The sequence below is a fragment of the Sparus aurata genome, chromosome 1 (assembly GCF_900880675.1).
Source record: "Sparus aurata chromosome 1, fSpaAur1.1, whole genome shotgun sequence".
NCBI classification, from domain to species: Eukaryota; Metazoa; Chordata; class Actinopteri; order Spariformes; family Sparidae; genus Sparus; species Sparus aurata.
Genome location: NC_044187.1, coordinates 24,730,102 through 24,754,790, shown reverse-complemented (window position 1 = coordinate 24,754,790; position 24,689 = coordinate 24,730,102). Strand labels below are relative to the sequence as shown.

At 40.1% G+C, this 24,689-nt stretch overlaps 1 protein-coding gene and 1 pseudogene across 1 annotated transcript; both read right to left on the bottom strand.

Annotated features, from left to right (window-relative positions):
- Window positions 1-1,237: 1,237 nt before the first annotated feature.
- Window positions 1,238-12,326, bottom strand: LOC115585274 (CD209 antigen-like; annotated as a pseudogene).
- Window positions 12,327-17,529: 5,203 nt separating this feature from the next.
- LOC115585295 (CD209 antigen-like protein C) lies at window positions 17,530-24,347 on the bottom strand. The gene is made up of 8 exons (XM_030423582.1): window positions 24,092-24,347; window positions 22,691-22,780; window positions 22,388-22,462; window positions 22,210-22,278; window positions 20,619-20,681; window positions 19,735-19,877; window positions 19,266-19,366; window positions 17,530-19,055 (listed from the first exon to the last, which is right to left on the bottom strand). The coding sequence occupies exons 1-8, from the start codon at window positions 24,204-24,206 to the stop codon at window positions 18,911-18,913; spliced, it is 801 nt and encodes a 266-aa protein (XP_030279442.1). The 5' UTR covers window positions 24,207-24,347; the 3' UTR covers window positions 17,530-18,910.
- Between the last annotated feature and the right edge of the window lie 342 nt (window positions 24,348-24,689).

Here is a 24,689-nt window from a genome sequence, read left to right as displayed (position 1 = left end):
GTGAATGAAGCGTCTGAAGCGTCTGGAGTGATGCGAATAAAGTTGAAAATATCCACCTTTTCAGGCGGCATCGCGCCGCGACATCCAATCAGCGACAAGTTCAAGCCTTACGTACCGTTGTTTACGGTTGCTCAGAGCAACGATGGAGGAGAAGCTAATTGTAGCTGTGTGTGGGCACCAGGTGCTGTACGACACCGCAACTCACCTCAGACAGATGGACAGGCGCTCCGCAGCTGAGATGGAGAGCCTGTAGTTGGTGTCCAGGCGCGAGATCCTGGCACCAACCCGAGCTAACAGGTCCTCGAACTGGGCTCCGGTCAGCCTGAGGTACCGCTGGAACCGGTCGTCATCCAGACGGAGCTCCTGGAGGAGACAGTGAAATTCCCCCAGCTCCGTGTGTCTCCGGAGGACTTCATGAATCCAGACACGACGGCGGGTGGTTTTCCGGCGTTTCTGGGACTTGTACAGCAGGTACAGTACAGCAACGGTGGTGATATCAGCCATAATAGACGTGGAAAGACAGCGGGTAGAGAAATACAGGTTCAAAAATGAGCGGGCAAGCGGGCAAGAGGGCAAGCGCGAATGACGCGAATGAAGCGAATGAAGCGAATGACACGAATGAAGTGAATAGTCCAAAATGATCACGTGGCGCGAATGGCGCGTCGCGAATTAAGCGTCTGAAGCGATTGTATTCGCGTCTGTCGCGTTTGGTCTGAACGCCCCTTAATAGTTTGGCTTAAATTAATGTTTGGTGTTTATCTTGTAATAATTAATAATTTGCGCATTTTTTGACCGAGCAAAAATCTTTTGATAACTTTAGATCAGGTCCAGCTGAAGAGTGTATGTGCCAAGTTTCATGCAGATCGGACAAATTCCCAAGGAGGAGTTCGAAAAAGTAGGTTTTCCAGTTTTTGCGATTTTGCGAAAAAACTTTCTAGGCGCTGGGGATACAAGGTTTTTGAATGTGCTACATACGGTGTGGGAGTTATAGGCAAAAACGCGTTGGCCTAGGTTATAGCGCCCCCTGCGGGCGGATATATGTAGTTTTTTGTGTCTGAGATATTCGCAGGAGTCTGGACCAACCCTCCAAATTGCATCGCCCTCCCTTGCACGGTTTAGCCTGCAGCACCACTTTTAGCCGGAGAAAAATAAAAATAAAAATCTTTACAATTACAATAGGGTTCCTAGCACCGCTGGTCCTAGGAAACGCGTATGCTTGCATACGCGTTCCCTCGGCCCCTCAGGCTTGGCCCCCTAATAACAGGTACAAATAACTGAACAGTGATCAAACACACAGTATTGATGCTGTAATGATTCAAAACAACAGCAAGGCCTCCTCAACTGCCACAAGTTTTTTTTTTTTACTTTTCACAAACATTCATGGTAGGAGTTTCTTTTCACAGACCCAGTTGAGTGAAAGGGAACAGCTTTCATCATTCCAACTATTTGTAGCATCATAATTCTTTATATCCCCGCAGTTTTCATGTGTTCTACCGTTAGGCTCCCCAGAAGTCCAGTAGCTGCAAATAGAAAATTAACTTTTATCAGAGAATGTAATGCAAGAAGCACAAGGAAGTGATTTAATTTGAAACAAAATCTGAACCTTTTGGTCAGCAGAGTCCCATCCACCCATTTCCACGTCCCCTCTGTCTGTGAGTCAGTCAGACCGATCCACATGTACTTCTTGAACTGGTTTGCGTACTCCTTTTATCAAAAGAGACACAAGTGTAAACAACTTAAATGAAATTAAAGTTCCACTAAACTCATTTAAATGTCCACCTGATGTAGACTTGTATAGTACTTCAGTATTTTAACTCAAAGCTTTAACACACACAGATACACACCTGTTCTTCTTTGCTGTTGATAATCATCAGTTCTGCACCTTTTTGATGACAGTCATCTCAACTCTGTTGCCAGGTATTCTTGGTAGAAGACACGTGATAGAAACTACCTCTGAAATATTCCCATCCTTGTTGAGCATGGCGGGAAACAGAAAGAACCTCAATATTTCGGTAACAACGAGAATTAAGACATTATTCAGCTACAAAACAAAGAGCCAATATTTGATCTGTCAGAAATATGTATGTTTGCTGTTTCATGGTTCACAGGCTGAGAACTGTGACGAGGGTTAATTTTTTCTTTACTGATTTAATCAGCATTCTTACCACCTTCCTTCAGAATCCTCCTCAGGACCTCTGTCTTATTAGTCAGATCTTTCAGACTGGCCTCAGTATCTGAAACAGAATGACCATCATCTGTCATGTTAGTCTATACAGTGTTTCTTTCAACATTTAACAGAATCGTTAGCTTTCCTGTAACGAGAATGAGAAACTGAGAGAATGTTAGTATCTCATTCACAGCGAAAACAAAAAAAATAAAATAAAATGGAATCTGAGAAACTGACATGTTTGCTGTATCCTGGCTCAAGAGTTTTATTTCACTTTGAAAATGTGTTTGATCATCCTACTTACCAAAGGTTTTCATAAACCTATAAAGGGGAATCTTTTTATTATCTATAGCACAAATCTATGAATGATGTGGTGTCTACTTCCTCTATCTTGGCCTTGACGCACCAGGCCGACATTCGGCTGTTGGCTAATGTTAAAGCCATTCATGAGAGTCTGTGGCCATGTTCTTGAAGCGTGTCCTGCACCGTTGGCATTAGTTGGCCCTTGTCAAAGCTTTTAAGCTAACTGAGCGTACCTGGTTACACCCCGCCTTTCCGAAACCCCGCTGTTCCGAACATAGACTTCAATTCATCGTAATGGCGGGGTTTCCCTCTTTTTTCAAAGACCCCGCTATTCCGAAAAGTCTATTGGGGAAACCCCTCCATTCCGAACCCCCCCCCACTCCGAACTAACCCTTACCTTAACCCACTTCAGAAATGTGTGGGCGGCTGGAAGTGGGGATGTCAGCACCACGGATAGCGGTGTTTAATTTCGGAACAGCGGTGTTTTGGGGGGAGGGTCGGAACAGCGGTGTGTCGGAGTGGGGGGGTTTCGGAATGGAGGGGTGTCGCAATGGAGGTGTGTCGGAATGTCACGGCGTCCCCAGCGTACCTTTGCCCCCACTAACGTAGCTCCAACAGCTACTCCCAGTTACCCAATTTCAGCAACCACTGTCAATCACGCCACCGTGCACACAGCCACTGCCACCACAAGCCAGTGCTCATCCACTGCTGGTCTTTCCCAACTTCCACCTTTTCTATCCCTCTTATACATCCACCTACCTCAACCCCTCTCTCCTACCCTCATCAAGCCTTCTATCAATAAATTTAAATAAAATTACCTTTACGCTAAACCAAAACCCTTTCATCTTACTATACTGGATGGTGCAGTTTCAAGTCATTCCATACCCTTTCACAACATCTCTTTTCACTCCATCAACATTGTACCAATAACCAGCTTCATCACATACAATCATACACTTCTCAAAATCAGAACTTCCACCATCTACGTATATTTCAGAGGCATCAACTTCTTTATCAAACTGCTCCCTGGAGCTCCAGCCCCCTATGTTTCTCATCCCCACGTCACCATGCTGATCAAAGGCTTACATGAGGCAGATTTAATCAGCATTCTTACCAATGTCCTTCAGAATCCTCCACAGGACCTCTGTCTCATTAGTCAGATCTTTCAGACTGGCCTCAGTATCTGAAACAGAATGACCATCATCTGTCATGTTAGTCTATATAGTGTTTCTTTCAACATTAAACAGAGTCATTAGCTTTCCTGTAATGAGAATGAGAAACTGAGAGAATGTTGGTATCTCATTCACAGCGAAAAACAAAAAACTTTTCTAAACTTTCTTTCAAGGCTCAGGTGAAAAAGGTCTGTAACCGGGTCAAATTCAATCTCTCAAACTTCAGGTTCATTTGAGACTATATGTCAACAGAGGTGGCTAAGATGTATATGCATTCTATGGTTTTTTCCCATATCATCTACTGTTTAACTATCTGGTCGCAGGCTAGTAACACTTCTCTAAAACCAATAGAATCTCTGTAAAAACGAACAGTTAAAATCCTTGACAAGAAACCAGTACATTTTCATCATTGCTCAATATTAAGAAAATATAACCTGCTGAGTTGGGACAATTTGATTAAATATGTAAATACTTGTCTTATGTACAAGATTATACATGGTTCCACCTCTCCTCCGCTCAGACACTTCGTCAACATAAGAACAACTGCATATGGGTTCACAAGAGGTGCAGCAAGAGGAGACTGTATTATTCCACTTAGGAAAAGTTCTTTTAGTCAGTCTGCATTCTCTGTTAGAGCTGCACTAGAATGGAATTCCATCCCAGCAACTATTAGAGACCTGAATAGCTATAGTTTATTCAGAGCTCATTTGAAGAGATGGTTAATTGGTGCTCAGCTCTGTCAGCACTAACACTTGATTACACCTTCCTGTCCTCGGTCCGTCTGTGCTGAACCTGTAGCCATCTTCTCTTTTTACTGCGTGCTGTCTTATTGTGGACTTGTTTTTATTGTGTTGCATGCATTCTGTATTTGTGCTTCTGCTTTGCATGCTGTGGTGTGATGTGTCTTGCGTCTTGAATGATGTTTTCTAAATTGATGTTATATATGCTATTTTGTCATGTTTGTTAACTGCTGTGCATGTTTTGTAGATTGCCCTGGCTAGTAATTTTGTAATTTTAATCTTATTTTTTATATATTCTGTTTTGTTTTTAGGGTGACTTTAACATCTGTCTAGGGACTACAGATGAAAAATAGCCTCTTGGCTAATTCTGGCGCATTTACAGTAATGTTATTAATGTGCACTGTCCCTGTTTTCAAATAAACTAAATTTCAAATTTCAAAAAAATAAAATAAAATGGAATCTGAGAAACTGACATGTTTGCTGTATCCTGGCTCAAGAGTTTTATTTCACTTTGAAAATGTGTTTGATCATCCTACTTACCAAAGGTTTTCATAAACCTATAAAGGAGAATCTTTTTTTATCTATAGCACAAATCTATGAATGATACGGTGTCTGCTTCCTCTATCTTGGCCTTGACGCACCAGGCCGACATTTGGCCGTTGGCTGATGTTAAAGCCATTCTTGAGCGTCTGTGGCCATGTTGTTGAAGCGTGTCCCGCACCGTTGGCATTAGTTAGCCCTTGTCAAAGCTTTTAAGCTAACTGAGCGTACCTTTGCCCCCACTAACGTAGCTCCCACAGAACCTCCCAGTTACCCATTTCCAGCAACCACTGTCAATCACGCCACCGTGCACACAGCCACTGCCACCACAAGCCAGTGATCATCCAGTGCTGGTCTTTCTCCACTTTCTCCTTTTCTATCCCTCTTATACATCCACCTACCTCGACCCCTCTCTCCTACCCTCATCAAGCCTTCTATCAATAAATTTAAATAAAATTACCTTTACGCTAAACCAAAACCCTTTCATCTTACTATACTGGATGGTGCAGTCTTCAAGTCATTCCATACCCTTTTACAACATCTCTTTCATCTCCATCAACATTGTACCAATAACCAGCTTCATCACATACAATCATACACTTCTCAAAATCAGAACTTCCACCATCTACGTATATTTCAGAGGCATCAACTTCTTTATCAAACTGCTCCCTGGAGCTCCAGCCCCCTATGTTTCTCATCCCCATGTCACCATGCTGATCAAAGGCTTACATTAGGCAGAACCCCAGCTTGCACCAAAACGCTTACCCATTGCAGACTTCCTCAACTGCCAACTGAAAAGCTACGAGGTACCTCCTTGTTCATATCCAACTACCTCTGTTCCCATCGCTGCACCAATCGCCAGCTTCTCTCCCTGCTAAGACACCTCAATAACGCCATCTGCATTATCTTCCAGGGCTGATCCTTCATCTCCCATATTCTATCTCTATCTTCTGCTATTCCATCCCTCCACGACTACATCACTCTAGATGACTCCTGCAAAATGAAGCTGAGAATGTGGCGTGATTTTCTGTCTTCATGGAACAGCATTTCTTTGATTTAAGATGACCGAATCACCCAACCAGAGGACATCCAGCTGTACACAGACGCTGCACCTTCAGTAGGTTTCACGGCTTTAATGTTGGCAGATGCTTCACCTCCATTTGGCCCCTAGAACTCTCCCCACTCTCCCCTTCCTCTGCCTTCTATGAACTTTATCCGATCGTAATCGCCACACTTCTTTGGGGGCACAAATGGTCCAGAAAAGTCATCCTCTTCCACTCAGACAACCTCACTGCCATCGACATCATCAACAAAGGCTGCTCACAATCACTGGATATCACGGAATTCATCCGAAATCTCACCTTAGGTCTCAGCCACCATCAAAGTCCTCTGGCCACTGGTCCTCCCAAGCCTACAACAGCTACATCTGCAGCCACCTCAGCAATATCCATCAAGCACATTTCCACATAACCCAGTAATACCTTTTGGCGGATGATGAAGCCACGCCGACCAAGACGTGCGCCCATTGAGACTTACTCCCACTCTGAGTCTCAACCTCCCTGGTTCCTAGATGGTCCAGTCAATCCACAACCCTACTCAAACTCCCCTCTTGATCCACCAAACTCGAACCCCCCTTCCTATCCTTTCCAACTTCTTCTACCAATTCAAATAAACTACTTTAACAATAAACTGTGGCGTGGTCTTGTTAGTGAAACATTGTGTAAATGATATGTTGCATCCTCGATACCTTTCCTACTTTTCTAACCCCCAATTTCCACTGGATACGTGTCCGCTGTGTTGCGGCTCCGATCCGGTTTTGCTCCGCCGTCCGGCAATCCCCAGCGGTTGCGGTTTGAGTCCGCCACGGCGCAGTACGGTAGACAGCTGGCTCACGAGGCAGAGGAGTTCCCGCAATAATCACATAATCACTCATGCTAGCAGTTATAGGTCTGTGTTATAAAAACAACAACAACGCAGCGGAGACGTATCCAGTGGAAATTGGCTGTAACCCCCGATATCCACTGGATATGTCTCCACTGCGTTGCGTCTCCACCACGCCAGCGGAGCAAATACGTTTCACTTTAGTCAATGTGTCAATCCCCACCAGGTCCGCTGCGCTGCATATCCGCCCCGCCCCAGCTCTGGAACAGATACGCAGGACTCCTATATCTGGCTGATGCCGGAGCACGACGCAGCAATTCAGCTGAATTTAGCACCGAGCAGACAGGAAGTCAAGCGCTAAAATAACAAACAGCATCCGGTTACCTTTCAAAATAAAACACTCCGTGTTGAAACCAGCACACAAATTTCACAAAAGACACAAACACAAGCTCTTCTGCTGATCCTTAGGTCGGGAACACTTCGTGTTGTTGTTTTTAATAACACAGACCTATAACTGCTGGCGTGAGTGATTATGTGATTATCGTGGGAACTCCTCTGCCTTGTGAGCCAGCTGTCTACCGTACAGCCCCGCGGCGGACTCAAACCGCAACCGGTGGGGATTGCCGGACGGCGGAGCAAAACCGGATCGGAGCCGCAACGCAGTGGACACGTATCCAGTGGAAATTGGGGGTTAGTCTACACGAAGTCAAAAAGATGTCTTGTTTAGCTCCCAACTATACCATAAAGCAATACAGCTCAGCATCTATTTTAGCAGCCAGCAATTGCATCACAGTCTCTTCAGAAATTTAATTCTCTAGTTACCTTCAACCTGTCTCCGAAGATCATTTCTCTCTTTAGTCAGGGCTGTAACAAGTTGGTTGAAACTGGTCTGTAGCTGGTCTTTTTCTTCATACAGTTTGTTGTAACTGGTCTGTAGCTGGTCTCTTTCTTTAGTCAGGAGGTTGTAACTTGTCTGTAGCTGGTCTCTTTCTTTAGTCAGGTAGTTGTAACTAGTCTGTAGCTGGTCTTTTTCTTCATACAGTTTGTTGTAACTGGTCTGTAGCTGGTCTCTTTCTTTAGTCAGGAGGTTGTAACTGGTCTGCAGCTGGTCTCTTTCTTCATACAGGTTGTTGTAACTGGATTGTAACTGGTCTCTTTCTTCAGTTAGGATGTTGTAACTGGTCTGTAGCTGGTCTCCTTCTTCATACAGTTTGTTGTAACTGGTCTGTAACTGGTCTCTTTCTTTAGTCAGGTTGTTGTAACTGGTCTGTAGCTGGTCTCTTTCTTTAGTCAGGTAGTTGTAACTGGTCTGTAGCTGGTCTCTTTCTTTAGTCAGGTTGTTGTGAGTGGTCTGTAGCTGGTTTCTTTCCTCAGTCAGGTTGTTGTTACTGGTCTGTAATCTGACCATCTTCATTTCATGCATTTCATTGCTTGTGGTTACTGTATTTGACACAAAAACAGATACAAACAATTTCCCAGAGAATTGAGTTTTGGGTGACGAAATCATATATGAATACATATGAACTTAGAACACAATTGATAATAACTGAGAAATACTGTTAACCAGTATCACCTGTTGCTTCATCAACATGTTAACCAAGTACTCACACATGAAAACCAGAGTTATAAGTCCAGTTAGGAGGAAAAGACACAGCAGACCCAGAATCACTGCAGCAGCTCTGAGTGAGCCCTTCTTAACTCGTGTGCTATCTACAGCAGCTGGAATTAGAAGACAATATTTGTTATTTGTTTGCGTTTTGATGTAATTTCAAATATAGTAAATAAAGCCTTGTATTTGTGGTTTACACTCAATAGATTACAATAATGAAGCAAGAAATAAAAAGACAAAACAGAGATTATTCAGTTATTCATAAAATTTTTCTTAGGAACTTTAAACAGATACAGATGCCTTCAAATGGAGTGAAACACCAACCTCACTCTGATTCAGCAAAAGTGAGAAAATTCAGCATGTCTGAACTTCTCTTTCCCATTTTTTTTTTTTTTTTTGTAGAATTTCTCTCACATTTCTTTCAAAGCTGTTAAAGTCTTCCAGGAAATCCTCTCTTAAAATGTGCACTGTTGCACCAGCATTAAAATTATTATTCAGTCTTTGTATGACTTAAGGTTTACTTGTATAGATGAGAGAAGAGAGTATGGAACTGCAGCCCTCAGAGCACAAAAAGATACAATTATAAACATTTGCAGCCATCAACTTCAATTTGCCACATTGAAACTCAAAACGCTTAAAGCTGCTGTCACAACTTGGGGAGCCCTTGCGTAAAACACATAAATAATAACACGTAATCATCAATAGAAATACAGGGGAAAAGACATTGTCATTAAATAGATACTACAAGCAGCAGCCAGAAAGCTCTTGGGCAGGGGCATCAAACTGGGGGGAAACGTTGGACTGATTACCAAGGGCCCCAATGGGGGAGTGGGCCCTCGAAAGGCCTGAAATATAAATGTTGTTTTTATTTAATTTTTTTTTTATTTCTAAGTAATTAGTGTCATAACCAGTGTTGGGAATAACGGCGTTAGAATAAACGGCGTTACTAACGGCGTTACTTTTTTTCAGTAACGGGTAATCTAACTAATTACTATTTCCATCGTTACAACGCCGTTACGACAATTAAATGTGGCGCGTTACAAACTGAAGCTGCTCATTGAAGCTGTTGTCATCCGACTCGGCTCTCAGCCACCGGAGCTGCAGAGCTGGGAGGGAGGGAGGGGGTGAGACAACCGCATAAGTGATGATGATTGGCTCTCTAACGTTGAGTGAGAGTTCTTAAGCCAATCCGTGGCAATGTTCGGTTTACACACAAGCCACACACGCACGCAGCAGCCTCACACACACAAACTAGCAGAGATGAACTGCAGCAATGGCGAGTCCGGAGGGAAAGTTAACGTTTTCTAAGTCGAAGTACAGACACTACTTTAATCTCCTTTGCCCACGTCCGTTGTAAGCAACTCTGATCTAAGGAAGCATCTCTCAGCGGCACACGCTTCTACAAAACTAACACTGGCAAAAAACTCTGTTGCTGACGCTGTTGATGATGACAACGTGAGCTCCGCTAACAGCTTCACAAAAACTTGTGACACAGACTGAACTGAATGCAATGATAGACAGGTATGTTGTTTAGAACTTGCTCCCGTTATCAACAGTTGACTCAGACTCCTTCAGAGCACTCACTGGCAAAATATCGGGGAGAGCAGGTGCCAGTCCACCATGCAGAAATCCATTTTCTAAATACATATGTAGATGCCGAGTAGCTAAAATGACTGCCGAGCTCAAAAGGGGGAAGAAATAAAAGTAACGCAATAGTTACTTTTCCTGGTAACTAATTACTTTTATAGTGGAGTAATTCCGTTACTAACTCAGTTACTTTTTGGGAGAAGTAACTAGTAACTATAACTAATTACTTTTTAAAAGTAACGTGCCCAACACTGCTAGACAATGATGTACTTCTGATTGTGTTACAACACTGGTCATAACTAACTTAAAACTGGCAGAATAAATTGGATGAGAGACTTTACTTTGTATAAAACAAAATAGTGGAGGCTGTCTCAGGCCCCTCTCACCAATAGTATAATACATCCAGTGTTAGGGAAGCTACATTGCAAGCGTAGCTTGTAAAACTACATATAGTTCAGCTTGGCAGTAGTTTGAAGAAACTACATTTCTACCCCTGTAGTTTGTAAAACCACTGCTAAAAAAAAGTAGCTTTAGCAACTACTTCTACTCATTATACTGATTTATCTCAGTGTTAAATAAATCAACATATTGTGTAAAAGAAAAAAAATATAATAGCCTACAAAAATTTCTCATGCCAGCCGAAATTTGCCTCTCAACTCAAGAGATGACTTGAGAGGTGCTAACACTTAGACGCTAGAACTAGATGCCAGGGCAGAGTCGCTTGTTGACACGACACATGAGCAGTCTCTCAAAGTTTTTATCAGACAGCTGGTTCCGTTTGGCACTAAAAACATCTTTACCAACACTAAAAAGCTGCTCACATGCTGCACTGGCTAGGACACCAGTGTTGAACTTCACGAACACTAAAGACATTTTGGGTAGAGATTTTAAAGCATTTTGTGGGGACTCATCTGGTGACTTCACAAAGGCTTCCACCTCATCCACTTTGTCATCAAAGAAAAATTTTATAAAATGTATATTATATAGGTCTTTTTTTAAATAAAAAAAATATTTCATGTTATTTGCCAAAATTGTAGTTTGTAAATTGAGTAGTTAAACTACAAAAAATTACCCAAAAAGTAGTTTAAATACTTGATGCAGCACTAAATATGACTGTAGTTTAACTACCAGCAAGGTACAGCAAATTGTAGTTAAGCTATGTAGTTCAACTACATGTAGTTTAAAGTGAAACTCTCGCCAAAAAACAACAGAGGCTTTGTTTGTGATTGACTATGAGTCAAACCTTCGTGTAAAATCATAATTACGACAAAAGAGGCTCTTTTAAGATTTATTAAGTTTCATTTTTGGGCAAGCTAATTTTCATTTAGGTGCGGGGGCACTCTTGTCCTAGCATCAAAATCACTATTTTTAAAACACTAAGAAGGCTTGACACAACATGAAACTTTGCTTGTAGTATCACCAGGGTCTCTACACATGAACACGAGCATTGAGAACATTGTTTGTGTACACAGAGTTTACTAAAAAGAAGGTTTTTGAACAGCTCACGTTAGTAGCTGTGTCTCCCCTGGTCCAGCCATTAAACAACCTGACTAATCAGCACATCCCTGCCACCAGGGATTCAAGGCAGTAGAATGACTCAGGAGATAAGTTCTATAACATTTCTCTATACATCTCTCATTGAATGTGTCAATTAAGTGTCATCTACAGCTGACAGAACAATAATAATAAATGTTTTATTCATATTCTTTGCATCAGTGGCCAAGGCTTCAGTTTGTTCTCTTTTCACACCTTGCACCTCACAACAACAGCAAATGTAAAAGTGTAAATGAAAAACTATACTCATCAGATGATATGGAAAAGTATTTCTGTGTGTCATCAGCACAATAATGAACAATCTAAAGATTGACTGACACTATTTTCAGATTCAGTACAATTATGTCTGATCTACAGCATGTTGAAGCCAAATAAAAGTTTCCTCCAGAGAGATCAATAAAGTATATCAGACAGTTGGTAGTCTCTGGTTAACTTATTTCCTCTCAGCCTCCTTCACAATATGGTTTCTCAAACACGTTATGTAAGTCTTTACTTCAGACGAGTTTTTTGAGAATATAGAATAATACATTTGTGTGTGATGTTATGTAAGAAATGCAGTCAACATCCTTTTAGAGTGTGTACATGTTTGTGTTCATTACCTGAGAGTGCAGGTTCATGTCTCTTTGGCTCCAGATTGTGAATCTTGTCTTCATTTGCATAAATATTGTCAGAACATTTTCCCAAAGTCTTCCTCTTACCAGGATTACCTGAGGGTCTGTCTACATTAACATAGATATCGAATTGATCCATGAAACTCAACTGTGGTGACTGTTCAGTTTGGTCCTGAGAGGCCTGAAGGCATCAAAGTCTGGAGAGTGAGCTTCTGAAATGATAAATGATAAACTACTGTGCTGATCTCTCTGAAGGCGTTCCTAACACCTGTCAAATAGTTTGCAACTTATTCATACACAAGCCTGCATTTAACAGGAAACTGAATTATTTTAGGTCGATTACTTCTGCAAAATATAGAATTTCACACTGTTTAAAATCATTTGACAAATGTGTACATAAATACATGTACAGCAGCCTCCAAAAGGTTGTGTTAACTCCCATTAAATGTATGCCATTCACTCAACTTAACTCTGCCAGCTACAAGCAAAATGCATTATGCCGTAACAATGTTGTTTGTTGAAAACTTGTATGTTGAAGTAAACATGTATGGAACACTGCAATCCTGCCCTCTCACTGAAGTTTTGTAGTGCATAAACAAGTGATGGGGAGCAGAGTGGCTGAGACAGAGACACCATTCATCCTGTTTCAAGACACTGAAACATCAACATGATTTTGAAGCAGTTATTTTTTATTCAGTTAAAAGTAACATGTTGCTTTAAACACAAACTAGATAAAACTATCCAACAGTACATAACGAAGTTGAAATAAGTCAAACCTTAAACTTCTACAGCAATAAAATGCAACAGATATGCAGAAGCAATATAAATCCTAAAACAACACAATATATAAATCATTTACAGGAACAATTCTACTGCAGAATCTCTACTTTTACTTTTTAACTTTAATTAAAGTTGTTGATGATCATTTTTAAGACCTATCTTGCATAAAAAGTTATTCAAATGCATGATTTGAATTGAAATAAATTAGATAAATCAACAATTGTTTGCTTTATATTGTAAATTAATGTCATACATATTCACCATGTCATGAAAGCAATGTTGTAATGTTGCAGAGGCACCATTTCCTGGTGTCTAAATGCAATAAAAAAATAACAGGTAACATAACTGAATGGTGATTTGCCTTTGCCAAAAGCATTCATGGTAGGAGTTTCTTTTCACAGACCCAGTAGAGTGAATGGGAACAGCTTTCATCATTCCAACTTTTTTCAGCATCATAATTCTTTATGTCCCCGCAGTTTTCATGTGTTCCACTAGGCTCCCCAGAAGCCCAGTAGCTGCATAAAAAAAAAAAAAAACTGTTATCAGAGAATGTAATCCAAGAAGCACAAGGAAGTTATTTAATTTGAAACAAACAAACAAACAAAGCCTGAACCCTTTGGTCAGCAGAGTCCCATCCACAGGGGCGAAAATCCCATTTCATAGTTGGGGGGGACAATAAACAGTAAACTTTTAGAGAATAATTCCGGGGGGGGGGGGGGGGGGGGGGGGGGGACAAGGAATAAAAGTTGTAGCCTGTCTTTTATACAGCATCTTTTACTGCAATGTGATGCTTCAGTCTCTCTATTTCTCCAACAGGCAGGCAGAAGACATTTCTTAGCACTGGCTGAGTCCACCTGCACATGTCTAGATTTAAAACAAAATGATTGAAATCAAATTAACATGTACACATGCAATGAATAAACTAATTATCAGGCAAACATCTAAGTTTGTTTATCAGATTTCTCATAATCAGATAACTGCCTTTTTCCTGATGAAAGATATCAGATTATGCCATTTTCTCTCTCTCTCTCTCGCAGTGTTGCCCTCTTGCACTGTCAGCATGTTCAAATCATTTTAAAAAAAATGTTATCAAAAGAAACGATAATTACAATAATTGCATTATACTGTATTAGTCCTTACCCTACCTGTATACAAGTTCTTGTTTGTTCACCCAGCAATACAAAACAATGGTATTAGGTGGAAGGTGGCAATAATACACTTTATGTGAACACATCTGACATAATACCTTTGTTCACTGTTCTAACTTCCACCACAGTCCATTAAATATCTTTACAAGAGGTAAAAGCTCCAAACAATCCAAAAACGAAAGGAAATACTTTAAAGAATAATCCAACATAAAACAATTTCTCATAAATATATATTTATTGTGTTGTCAACAAACATCTGACAACTACGCCACAAAACTGTATGTATTGTAACTCTATCTGTAAAACAGTTTTACACACACACACACACACACACAGCAATATTTTTTACTGTCAAATGTGTACAACTCCAGAATGAATATCATGTGCAATAATAGGATCTGACACTTGTGACAATACTGCTAAAAAAATCTGTTGAAAATTCATTAAGTTGTGATATTTTAATTGGAGATTGACAGAGACTGCAACATTTGACTCAGAAATGAAAAAATCTGTTTTAAAAACAAAGTAGATACAGTATGTACTAGTTAACTGAAAATATTTCAAGACAACTAACTTTGGATAACTGGATAAAACCTTCCTGGAAATAAATCTAAAATGTCAGTAATATCTGATTCTGACCTTTATATCCAGACAGTCTTTTAGAATGACAAAAATAATTCTTACTGCTCTTGTCTTGTCCTGTCCTCTCCCTCTCCTCTCTGTCTGTGACTATCACTATCTGTAGCTCTTAACTAGCTTAACAGCACTCGTAATCAGTGGCGGTTCTAGACCAGTTTTAATAGGGGGGCCAGGTCGGGGCTGTCTTTTTTGTTAGGGGGCACATACAACCCGGGAAAAAAGATAAATCCCTCATTCAGACAAAACAGTGTTTACAATTTCAGCAATTTTGATTGGGTAGTAAACTGCTGAGACACTTTATTTCAGCCTTTCCCTTCAAAACCACATCATTGCAAGAAATCTGTCATTGTATTATTGATGCAGACTCCCTGTCAGGGGGGCCACAGGGGGGTCCAGACTCAGAGTTACGGGGGCACTGGCCCCTGTTGCCCCCCCCCCCCCCCAGAACCGCCCCTGCTCGTAATTGAGTAGGCTTTTGAACAATGCAGGATACTCCGTCCACACACTGCTGCAGTTGCTAGCTCCGCCCGTTGGAAAGAGTGTGGGGGGGACTCAACCACTTTTAGGAATGGGGGGGGACTAAATCTTTAAAGATGTAAATAGCACATTATTGCGCGATTATAATGAGCACCGCTTACATTGTGCTTTCAATAAATGCTACTGCATTGTTCAAAACTTATCAATTGTGTCTCAAATTATTCTAGGGGGGGACAGCTTTACCGTAGGGGGGTCTCTCTCATTTGTCAGGTTGTAGTAACTGGTCTGTAAGTGGTCCCTTTCTTTACATAGGTTGTTGTTACTGGTCTGTAGCTGGTCTTTCTGTTTTGTGAGGTTTTGTCAACTGTTGTCTCTCACTGATGAGTTTGTTATAACTGGTCTGTAAGAGGAACATCGCCCTCTACTGCTCAGATTTGCTTCCGCATCTGTGTAAAACATAAACAAATAAACACTGTCAACCAGTATTACCTTCTGGAGCTTCATTAGCATGTTAATTAAGTACTGACATTGGGAAACCAGAGTTTTGAACCCAATCAGAAGGAGAAGACACAGCACATCCAGACACAATGCAGCCACACAACGAGAACTGTTCTTTCCATCACCAGCACCTGAAACTTAGATGCAATGTCACATAGGAGTACATAGTCTACAAAAAAAGTAATACAATATCAAAACCTACCATTTCACTACCTTTAAAGGGACATGCACAGACATGGTTGCACAGAGCAGTTGTTGCTGTCTGAAAAAATAAAACCTTACTGGCTTGCAAATAAACTCCCTTCATACATGTCTCTCTCAAAAGTCCCTCCATTCAACTTACACTCAGATACATGTATTGTGTTTTAATGTCTTTACATTGGTTACTAAGGTATTTTAGAATTGATAAAAAAAATACTTTAAAATACTTTTAAGGCGCTCTCTGGTTTGGAACCTCCGTACATCTCAGTGCTCTTCTCCTCTGGCTAAACTCGAAAAAATGTGCTCTTGAAGCTTAAAACTGAAGGTAATAATGCATTTTCTGTCAGAGCCCTCAATCTCAAGTGTGCTGAATCCCTGCCACATTTTAAGTAGGTTAACTTCTTAAAAGAACTTGTACAAAGTTTAGTACACTTGAACTAAACTGGGGATATCTTTCTCACCAGGCACTATTGTAGTCCATTCATCTTTTTCTTCATCAGAGTGGCTCTGAAATGAAACACCCTTCACTGAAGCATCATTTACCATAGCAATGTCATCTTCCGCTTCAAAGAATACCATCTCCATATTTTATCCACTGAGAGCGATGACGGTGCTGGTCATAGCGTTTTCATTAAATGGTGCTGGTCTGTGATGTGATTCTTCTGTGATCTCTCTCTGATATACAGCAACTCTTTCTGTCTCTTCTTCCTCATTTTTTACTAAGTTGCGTTTCTTCATAAACTTACACTGCAATAACCTTCACCCTCAAGGTTTATTACTCCTTAAGATTTTAAGTAACCTGTACTGCATGATCATATAAGTGTGTCTACTCTGATCACAATAAACAATCTTGTAATACATTATTAGAAAATTCAACACCATAATAATTTTCTTTATTTTGGGACTTTTTTCAATGCCAATTGTTCTGCGCCTTTTTTCCCAGGGATCTGAAACTGACTGAATTGACTGAAGCAAATTTGGTTTTCTGACTGAAATAACAATAAAGCAAAGTAATTAGGAACGGAAACATGCCAGCTTAAACTTGCAATAGACATGTTTTCTGCTTCAACGTTTAATTATTAAGTAAATGTTGATTTCAACTGAGCAAAAAAAATCAGAACGGACTTTTCGTTAAATTCATGGTAGCTCATGTATATCTTACCTAAATGTCTTTTTTGACTGTTGTTTCCATTGTTGTCATGAAAGTCACGAAGTGAACAAAACAATTTAATTTGTTTCCACACTTAAAATATTTGTTTCCTGCTACGTTGCAGTTGTTATGATGGAGCGTCTCTTCCTCACACCTTCAAAGAAGTGTGAATGTCAATCATCATTATCTTTGTGACATCGTCTGTGGTTTACAGTCTTTAATTAGATGGCTTTTAGGCTTAGTCACATGTATGTAAATATTAAACCTTCACTTTTGTTTTTTAAGAAATGGAGGTTATGAACTGGTTTGTCAATGTAGTACATTCTGTATATATTTAACATTTCTGCTAGTGTTTTAAATAAGATTCTTCACAACTGATGGGGGATATTCTGAACTCTGAGACCCATGATAAAACAGGATTTCTGTATATAAATCATGCAGTTTTTAAAAGAAGAATGAAAGTAAGTGACAATGATGATAAAATACTTTCATTTACTTTTCAAGCCAGAAATGCAAAATGCTTTAAGATAGAAGAAACATCAAATGATCAATATAACACAATGTATACATTGATGTATAAAACACAAAAGTAGTAAGCACAACAATCCACCCATTTCCTCGGAAGCCTATGGGGGCTGCCATGACAGATAACTACTTCCGCTGGTGGTTTTCTGTTTCCGGTTGCCATGCAACTGCATGACTGACCGCTGCTGCCAAGCTAGCTCTAACTAGCATTATGTCATAAATGCAAATTGTTTTTAAAATAAGCTTAGGTACAACATGTGCCGTTGTTGGTTGCCACAACAATTCATGAAAATTGAAGGTTTTTTTCATAAACTTCTTGTGTAGAACATCAAGAACTTCCACAAACATGTCTGTGCACTGCGCCCTACATGCCATGCTGAGGAAGGGAGAACGGAGACTAGCGTCGCTCGCGGCTTTGAGACTAAAATAAATATTTGGGTTTATGAATATCTTCCACAGAATAGCTGCTGCATGACTACATGACTTTCCTAACCCGGCAATGTCCGAGCAGCCGCCCGTCTCCACGACTTCACTTTCCTTCAGCATTATCCACGCTGTATGTTTAGCTTGATTGATGCTGTGGCTGGGCGCCACTGCTGCCTTCAGAAATATAAACTTGCTGTGTTTCTTCAACAGTCCTTTCACTAATTTGTTACTGTGCAGGTAGTTGTATGCTTCTGTGCTTTTATAACTGAGTAATTCTCTGCCGTCAACACCTTTAGAAAATATAAGATAATTAACTGTCGATGTAGCTAACGTCGGGCTAATGCTTCATGTCATCTGCCCACTCCGTGAGAACTGACAGTGGAGGCACTGTGAGAACTGTCCTCACGACTTTTTAAAATATCCGTACTGTGTATCTACCTCTGATTTTTGTCAATTGTGTCGCTTTCTTTGTGTTAAAAGACAGATTTTAGATCGAGTATGACAGCTACGGTAGCGTAAAGACCGAGGTCAACCTGTTCAACTGGAAGAGCAAAGCCGACTACCGCTATGAACCATGGGTAAACTCACAAAGTCAGGAATAAGGTGGATATTTAGACCCAAAAAATAGAACTACATCTATATTCACAGTATACAACTGAAAGGAAAGAAAAGGGGGTTCTATGACCACCGTTTGATTTCTTTGAGAAGAAACATCGTTACCCAGTGAAGTATCTAAATGAAATGGAAAAATACAGAAATTGTGGCTACCCCTAGTCTAAAACGTATAAAATCTGACCCAACTGAATCTGTAATTGATACTTATGTGCCACTTTATTAAACATGTTTCAGTGCTGTCTTCACAGTCAATACACAGTTGCTGTCATGGTGGTGTCTGTGCTGAGTTACAGGGTAATTTTCTTTTCACACATCCAGAAGTTTTCATTTTCACATCTTTCATCATTCCAGCTGTTTACATTTTTAAAGGAATTCATGACTACACAATCCTCATTTCCTCCTGCACTGTTTGGTTCCCCAGAGTCCCAGAGGCTGAAACCAAAGACAAATAAGCTTTAAACATAGAACACAAACCAACAAGCTCAGACAATAATTAAAATTCAACCAACCAACTAGTCATTTCACATAATTCCAGGATCTTTTCAGGTACTTTGCGATTTGGGAAGACGAGAAAGAAGCTTAAAGACCACGAGTTACAACACTATGATTAATTTATTTTGAATTAAAGAGTAATGTGTGTACCTTGTTGTCAGTGGACTGCCATCCACCCATTTCCACATCCCCTCCATCTCTCTGTCCGTTAGTCCAATCCACATTATCTTCTGGTGCTGTTTTATGAAGTCCTTGTTTTTAAAGAGAAACATAAAGTAACTATTGAAAGTCATGTTGATAATATTTGCATGTGAATGAAATAAAAAAACATCTACAGAGCTTGTAAGGTGCTGAATAAAAACAGCACATTAAAAACATTATTCTAATTATGTAGTAATAATTCTAAAAAGTTTGTCTGCTCCAAAATGATTGTTTAGTTTATCTCTGTGTAAGACAGGTGTCCTCCAAGGTTTCGTCAGTCGATAGTCTACCAGTGTTGGTATCAACAGGTATCTGTGTGATGTCAGCGAGTTCTACAGTATGCACCCAGCATACTGTGCTGCCCCAATGTTACCTAGCTAGTGTTGGCAACGTTAGTGCACAAAATGGACACACCTACCTGTTCTTCTGTGCTGCCAATAATCACCAGGTCCGCAGCTCTCTGCAGACAGTCATTTCTACTGTCTTGCCAGGTCTTCTTGGTTGAAGAAATGTAATAGACGCTGTCACTGAAAGAAAACCATCCTTGTTGCAAGTAGTGTTCTGTTGAAAAAAACAAAGAAAGAACCAAGATATGTCAATCCAAGACATTTAAAAACTGCTGGTGATCATAGATTTATTAAACATGATTTTTGCTCATATAAGGCGATAAACTACTGTCGCAATAACTACTTTATTAATTATGTAGAGACTCAAAAACATTGCATTGAATATTCTACTCTTCATATATTTGTATAATGAAACATATCTGGAACAACAACAGCATCACTGCTTGTGATAATTATATCGGTCATTTTAGATGTAACTGGCTTTTCTCTTAATCTGGGTATTGGAAACCTACAGTCGAGTTTGATACATCAGATCTCTCTCATGCAACTTAAGCTTGTTTTAATTGTTAGATACAATGGAATGAGTTATAAACATTTTTCTTTTCTTTTGAACATTTTAAGGTGTTTTACTAGAGCATTTTGAATGCTACCTAAATGGTATATGGAGACAGTACCCAAAGTGTATTACAAGATGCTTGTTATTCATCTCTCATTTGAAATTGAGCGTGTTGCTTCAAGAACACACTGACTGAGAGCAAAGCTGTGAATCAAACCCTCTCTACCCTCTGAGCCACGACTGTAAAGTTTCCATTTTGAGAGGAAAAGGACAGTAATATATACACTGATGAAATATATACAAAGCATGCATCAAAGTGTCGAGATATCATAGTTTCACAAATATTTTACTTCCACTCCTTTTAATTACTGGTATCAATATATTTATTCTCATACTTACTGAGAACATTCAGCTGACTCTCCAGCTTGCCTCCCTCTTCAGCCTGGGAATTCAGCTGTAAAGCTGCCATTTTAAGTAAAGAGGTTACTATCATTTGAGTATATCACAGCATTTCCACATATAATTAATGCATTATGGGTAGATTTCTAATATTTGTCAACACGCACTATAAGAAAGTATACAGGTTGAAAATTGTGACATTGATTTTACTTAAATATTGAATATGAAACATGAATTCACTTGTCACCACTGGTCATTCTGTAATAAGTAGCTTTATTTGCCTCCGTATGTCTTCCAAAGTTTCTTAGCTTTGCACAAGTTCTCCTGCAGTGTTGAATGTTACTGGTCTGAAACTGAGTCTGAGAACCTGAACACTGAATTAGACTGAGGCATTGCTACATTACTCTGATAAATACATATTTAGACAGAAATGTATATAAAAAAGACAAAATAATATTACGCAGTTTGAAAATTCTTCAAGCTAAAATCAATCAACATTAGTGGTGGCCAGTTTCGTTTTTATAGGGGCCGAGCAGGTCTCGACCTGCGAGGTCCCTATTGTTTTTCGAATGACCACTTTTTCGTCCCAAATGATCGCATTTTTCACTGCCTGAACATGCCCAAAAATTCACCAAACTTGGAATATACGTCACACCTGCTGAAAAATTTCAGGATCTATTGTCTTCCTCAATGGTGCTATAATCAACAAAAGTGCACTCACATAGACTTTGTTGCACATTCAAAAACCTTATATCCACGCTGAATTGAATTGAATCACTAAATTGTGCTGAATCTCGTGATATAAGCCACGCCCATTTCCGCCTACCGTTTTTTTTGCAAATTCGCGAAATGTCACAAACCTACTTTTTCGAACTCCTCCCAGGAGATTTCATCAATTTGCACCAAATTTTGCACAGAGCATCTATGGACTCTCCTGACAAAAAGTTATTCAAAGAATTGTGATATTCCAAACAATACTCAAGATATTAGATAACAACTTCCTGTACATTTTGCTCAAAACACAAAGTGTTGGATATCTCCCCATTGGTCTGTCTGAATGGCATGAAACCCAGGTGACTACTTCCCCATGAGCCACTAAAGCTCTGGGAAAAAATTATAAACTACTTCTTCCAACTCCTCCTAGGCCATTTGATCGATTTGCAACAAACTTTGCAAGTAGCATCTGTGGACAAATCTTATCAAAAGCTTTCACCTACGTCACACCTAGTGGCGGGCTCCATTTTGATGCTTCGCCATAAAACCATCAACTCAGTATAACTACCACATACAATTTGCCATCTACTCCGAATTGCTCAAACATGTAGAGGGTCTTGCCCTGAATACATCTATGTGGCACACACTGACGGCAGCATGCCCCGACGCGTGTGAACCGCGAGGGCCCGTTTATTGCTGCTTGCAGCTTTAATTTAATTTAATTTTACATACTGTCACAGTCAATTTTTGGTGCTTGCAGGATTTAACTAGGAGTCTTCATATGATGCGTAACAGATGTCACTAACATTTGTCCTGTGTTGGACTTAAATTTGAATCTGAGTCTTTTTGAAGATCTTTGTTTCATCATCATACTTACCAGAGTCATTCAGCACCCTCCTCAACTTGTCTCTCTCTTCAGTCAGGATTTTGTAACGCTCCTCAATATCTAGTCGAAAAGTCACCATTATTTGCAACAGAATCAAATTGGATTTGCAATTAAAGAGACAATTCACTTTAAAACTAACGCATTAGGTATTGGACTTTTCATCCCTTACCCAAGTTAATCCTCCTCAAGTTGTCCCTCTCATCAGTCAGATTTTTACAATTGCAGTCAATATCTGGTGGAGAGGCTTACATCATAACAAAATCGGATTATGTCAACAACTGAATAGACAAATGTACTTTAATACAGAAATTCTGAATTACATTGATATATTCTCAAAACTGCAGGTATTTTCAGAAGTCGAATATTGGTGAGTTTAATTACTGGTCCTAGAAAATTAATTGTTATTACAATTATTATTATTATTATTGTTAGAACATTAATATAAGATTATATAAAATTAAAGGCAACTCACAGAGAGCAAGACGCAGGCAAATGTTCAGACTGGCTTGTAGGATACACATGAGACAAAAGCTCACAGCAATGCATCCAAGCAGTTTTCCTCCTGTGTGCAGATAACACACACACACACACACACACACACACACACACACACGCATACACACACACACACCATGGGTTCACTTGGCGGAAAGCAAGCTGCACTGAACCTGCAGCACCTGCTGAGTCAAGGGTGTAAGTTTGCATATAGGGACGATAGGGACAAGTCACAACCAAAGTTTGGGAAAGACAGAGTTGTCCTTACCAATATTTTGATATATTTTAATATGATTTTTTTTTTTTACATGATGCATCGAATATAATATTTTTCCCAAACTCATTCGTAGTATTGTATGCAAATGTAGAGAATTATTTTTCCGACGTGCCTTCTCATCGCAATCTTCAGTGTAACCTGCAAGGCAACACGTTTATATATGCTGCCATTTGATTGGCTATAGGGTTATCACGTTCTCAGCAAATGAAGGTATCAAAGCCAGTGTTGCGAACTTGGCGACTTTCTTGCTAGATTTAGCGACTTTTCAGACCTTCTTAGCGACTTTATTTCCAAAAAGCGACTAGCGACAAATTTAGCGACTTATTCAGATCATCAGGAGAAAGGCGAGAAATATATTATATTGTTATTCACATGCTGCTCATCGCAGTCCACAGCTCCTCTGCAGCAGCGCCGGGGTCTCTCCCCTCTCACTGCGCAGGCGGCAGGCCAGTGTGTGTGGGCTGAATGGGGCAGCAGGAGCGGACGCCTGCTGCTCAGTCACTCAACTTCAACGGTACAAATAGCAGTAATGACATTAATAATCGATTTCAAGATAACTTGGGGTGTGGTGCTTTCACTGTGTGCAACTTAAATTCCCCATTCGCTCGTGATATTAAACCGACAAAAATCACGTCGTCATCAAAATCAAATGTCATTATGTTTATCAATACCCGACCGACCGTGCCTTGCGCAACGCCCCCCCCCCCCCCCCCCCCCAAAAAAAAAGAAAAACGGATTTGCATGACTCACGAGAGCCTCATTTTCAGGTCGGAAAAGCCGGATTGCGGGATTTATCAGGAACAATCACACACCTGCTCATCCACACAGGCAGGCCAGGGTTGCCAGATACTGCAACAAATATAGGGACACAATCTTACTTGTTTCCTTTACTGTAAAATCGGGAGATTAACGGGAGAAATTACTGACCGGGAGCATCGAGGGAGATAGGGTTAAAAATCGGGAGTCTCCCGCGTGAATCGGGAGAGTTGGCAACTATGTCTACCTTTCATGACCTTATACTTTACAGTTCAATGCAAGATAAATGATTTAATTCTGGTTGCTTTTATGGTTAAAATAACGCTGAAAGCATTTCTGTCTCACCTGTTGCTGCAGTAGTCACCTCACCACCTTCACCAGTGTGACTCCTCCTGGCTGAAGTATCAGGGAGGTTTACAATCTCGATGGTGATCTCCGATTCACCTTTGTCGACCACCATATTTTACCTATGAGTGTTTACTGAAAGTTGTGTCGATTGTTGGTTCTTCTAAATAGCGTGAGTGTGTTGAAAGTTGGGTCGAGTGGTGGTTTCTTCCAAAAATGGTGTGGTCTTCCTCTTTTCTGTGTTGCTTACACAGCACAGCCCTTTCATTCTTCCCTTTTCTTAAATAAACTCTTATTTCCCTGATTCAAACAGATGATGCATTCATAATCTGTTTGAATCAGGGAAGTAACACAGTTGCAGCTATAACATGTAACATGATTTGAACCTAGACTAAATAACATTAAAGTCACAGTGGTTTGAGCTGATTCTACCAACTAAATTCAACAAAAACAATATCACTCTGTGTACTCTACGTGTTATGATTCAGTGTCCTTTTGTTTATGTTTTATTTTGAATCCTTGCCCTTTTTTGTCTCTTCTGGCTTTTCAGTGTCTCCTCTGTGTTTGTGCCTCTGTGTTTCCCTTCGTTACCTCATCT

Coding starts and splice junctions, on each gene's coding strand:
- LOC115585295 (XM_030423582.1), bottom strand. CDS start 24,206: ATGGTGGTCGACAAAGGTGAATCGGAGATCACCATCGAGATTGTAAAC. Junction 22,781..24,091: donor GGTGACTACTGCAGCAACAG/GTGAGACAGAAA, acceptor ATCTGCACACAG/GAGGAAAACTGCTTGGATGC. Junction 22,279..22,387: donor CTTGAGGAGGATTAACTTGG/GTAAGGGATGAA, acceptor CTTTTCGACTAG/ATATTGAGGAGCGTTACAAA.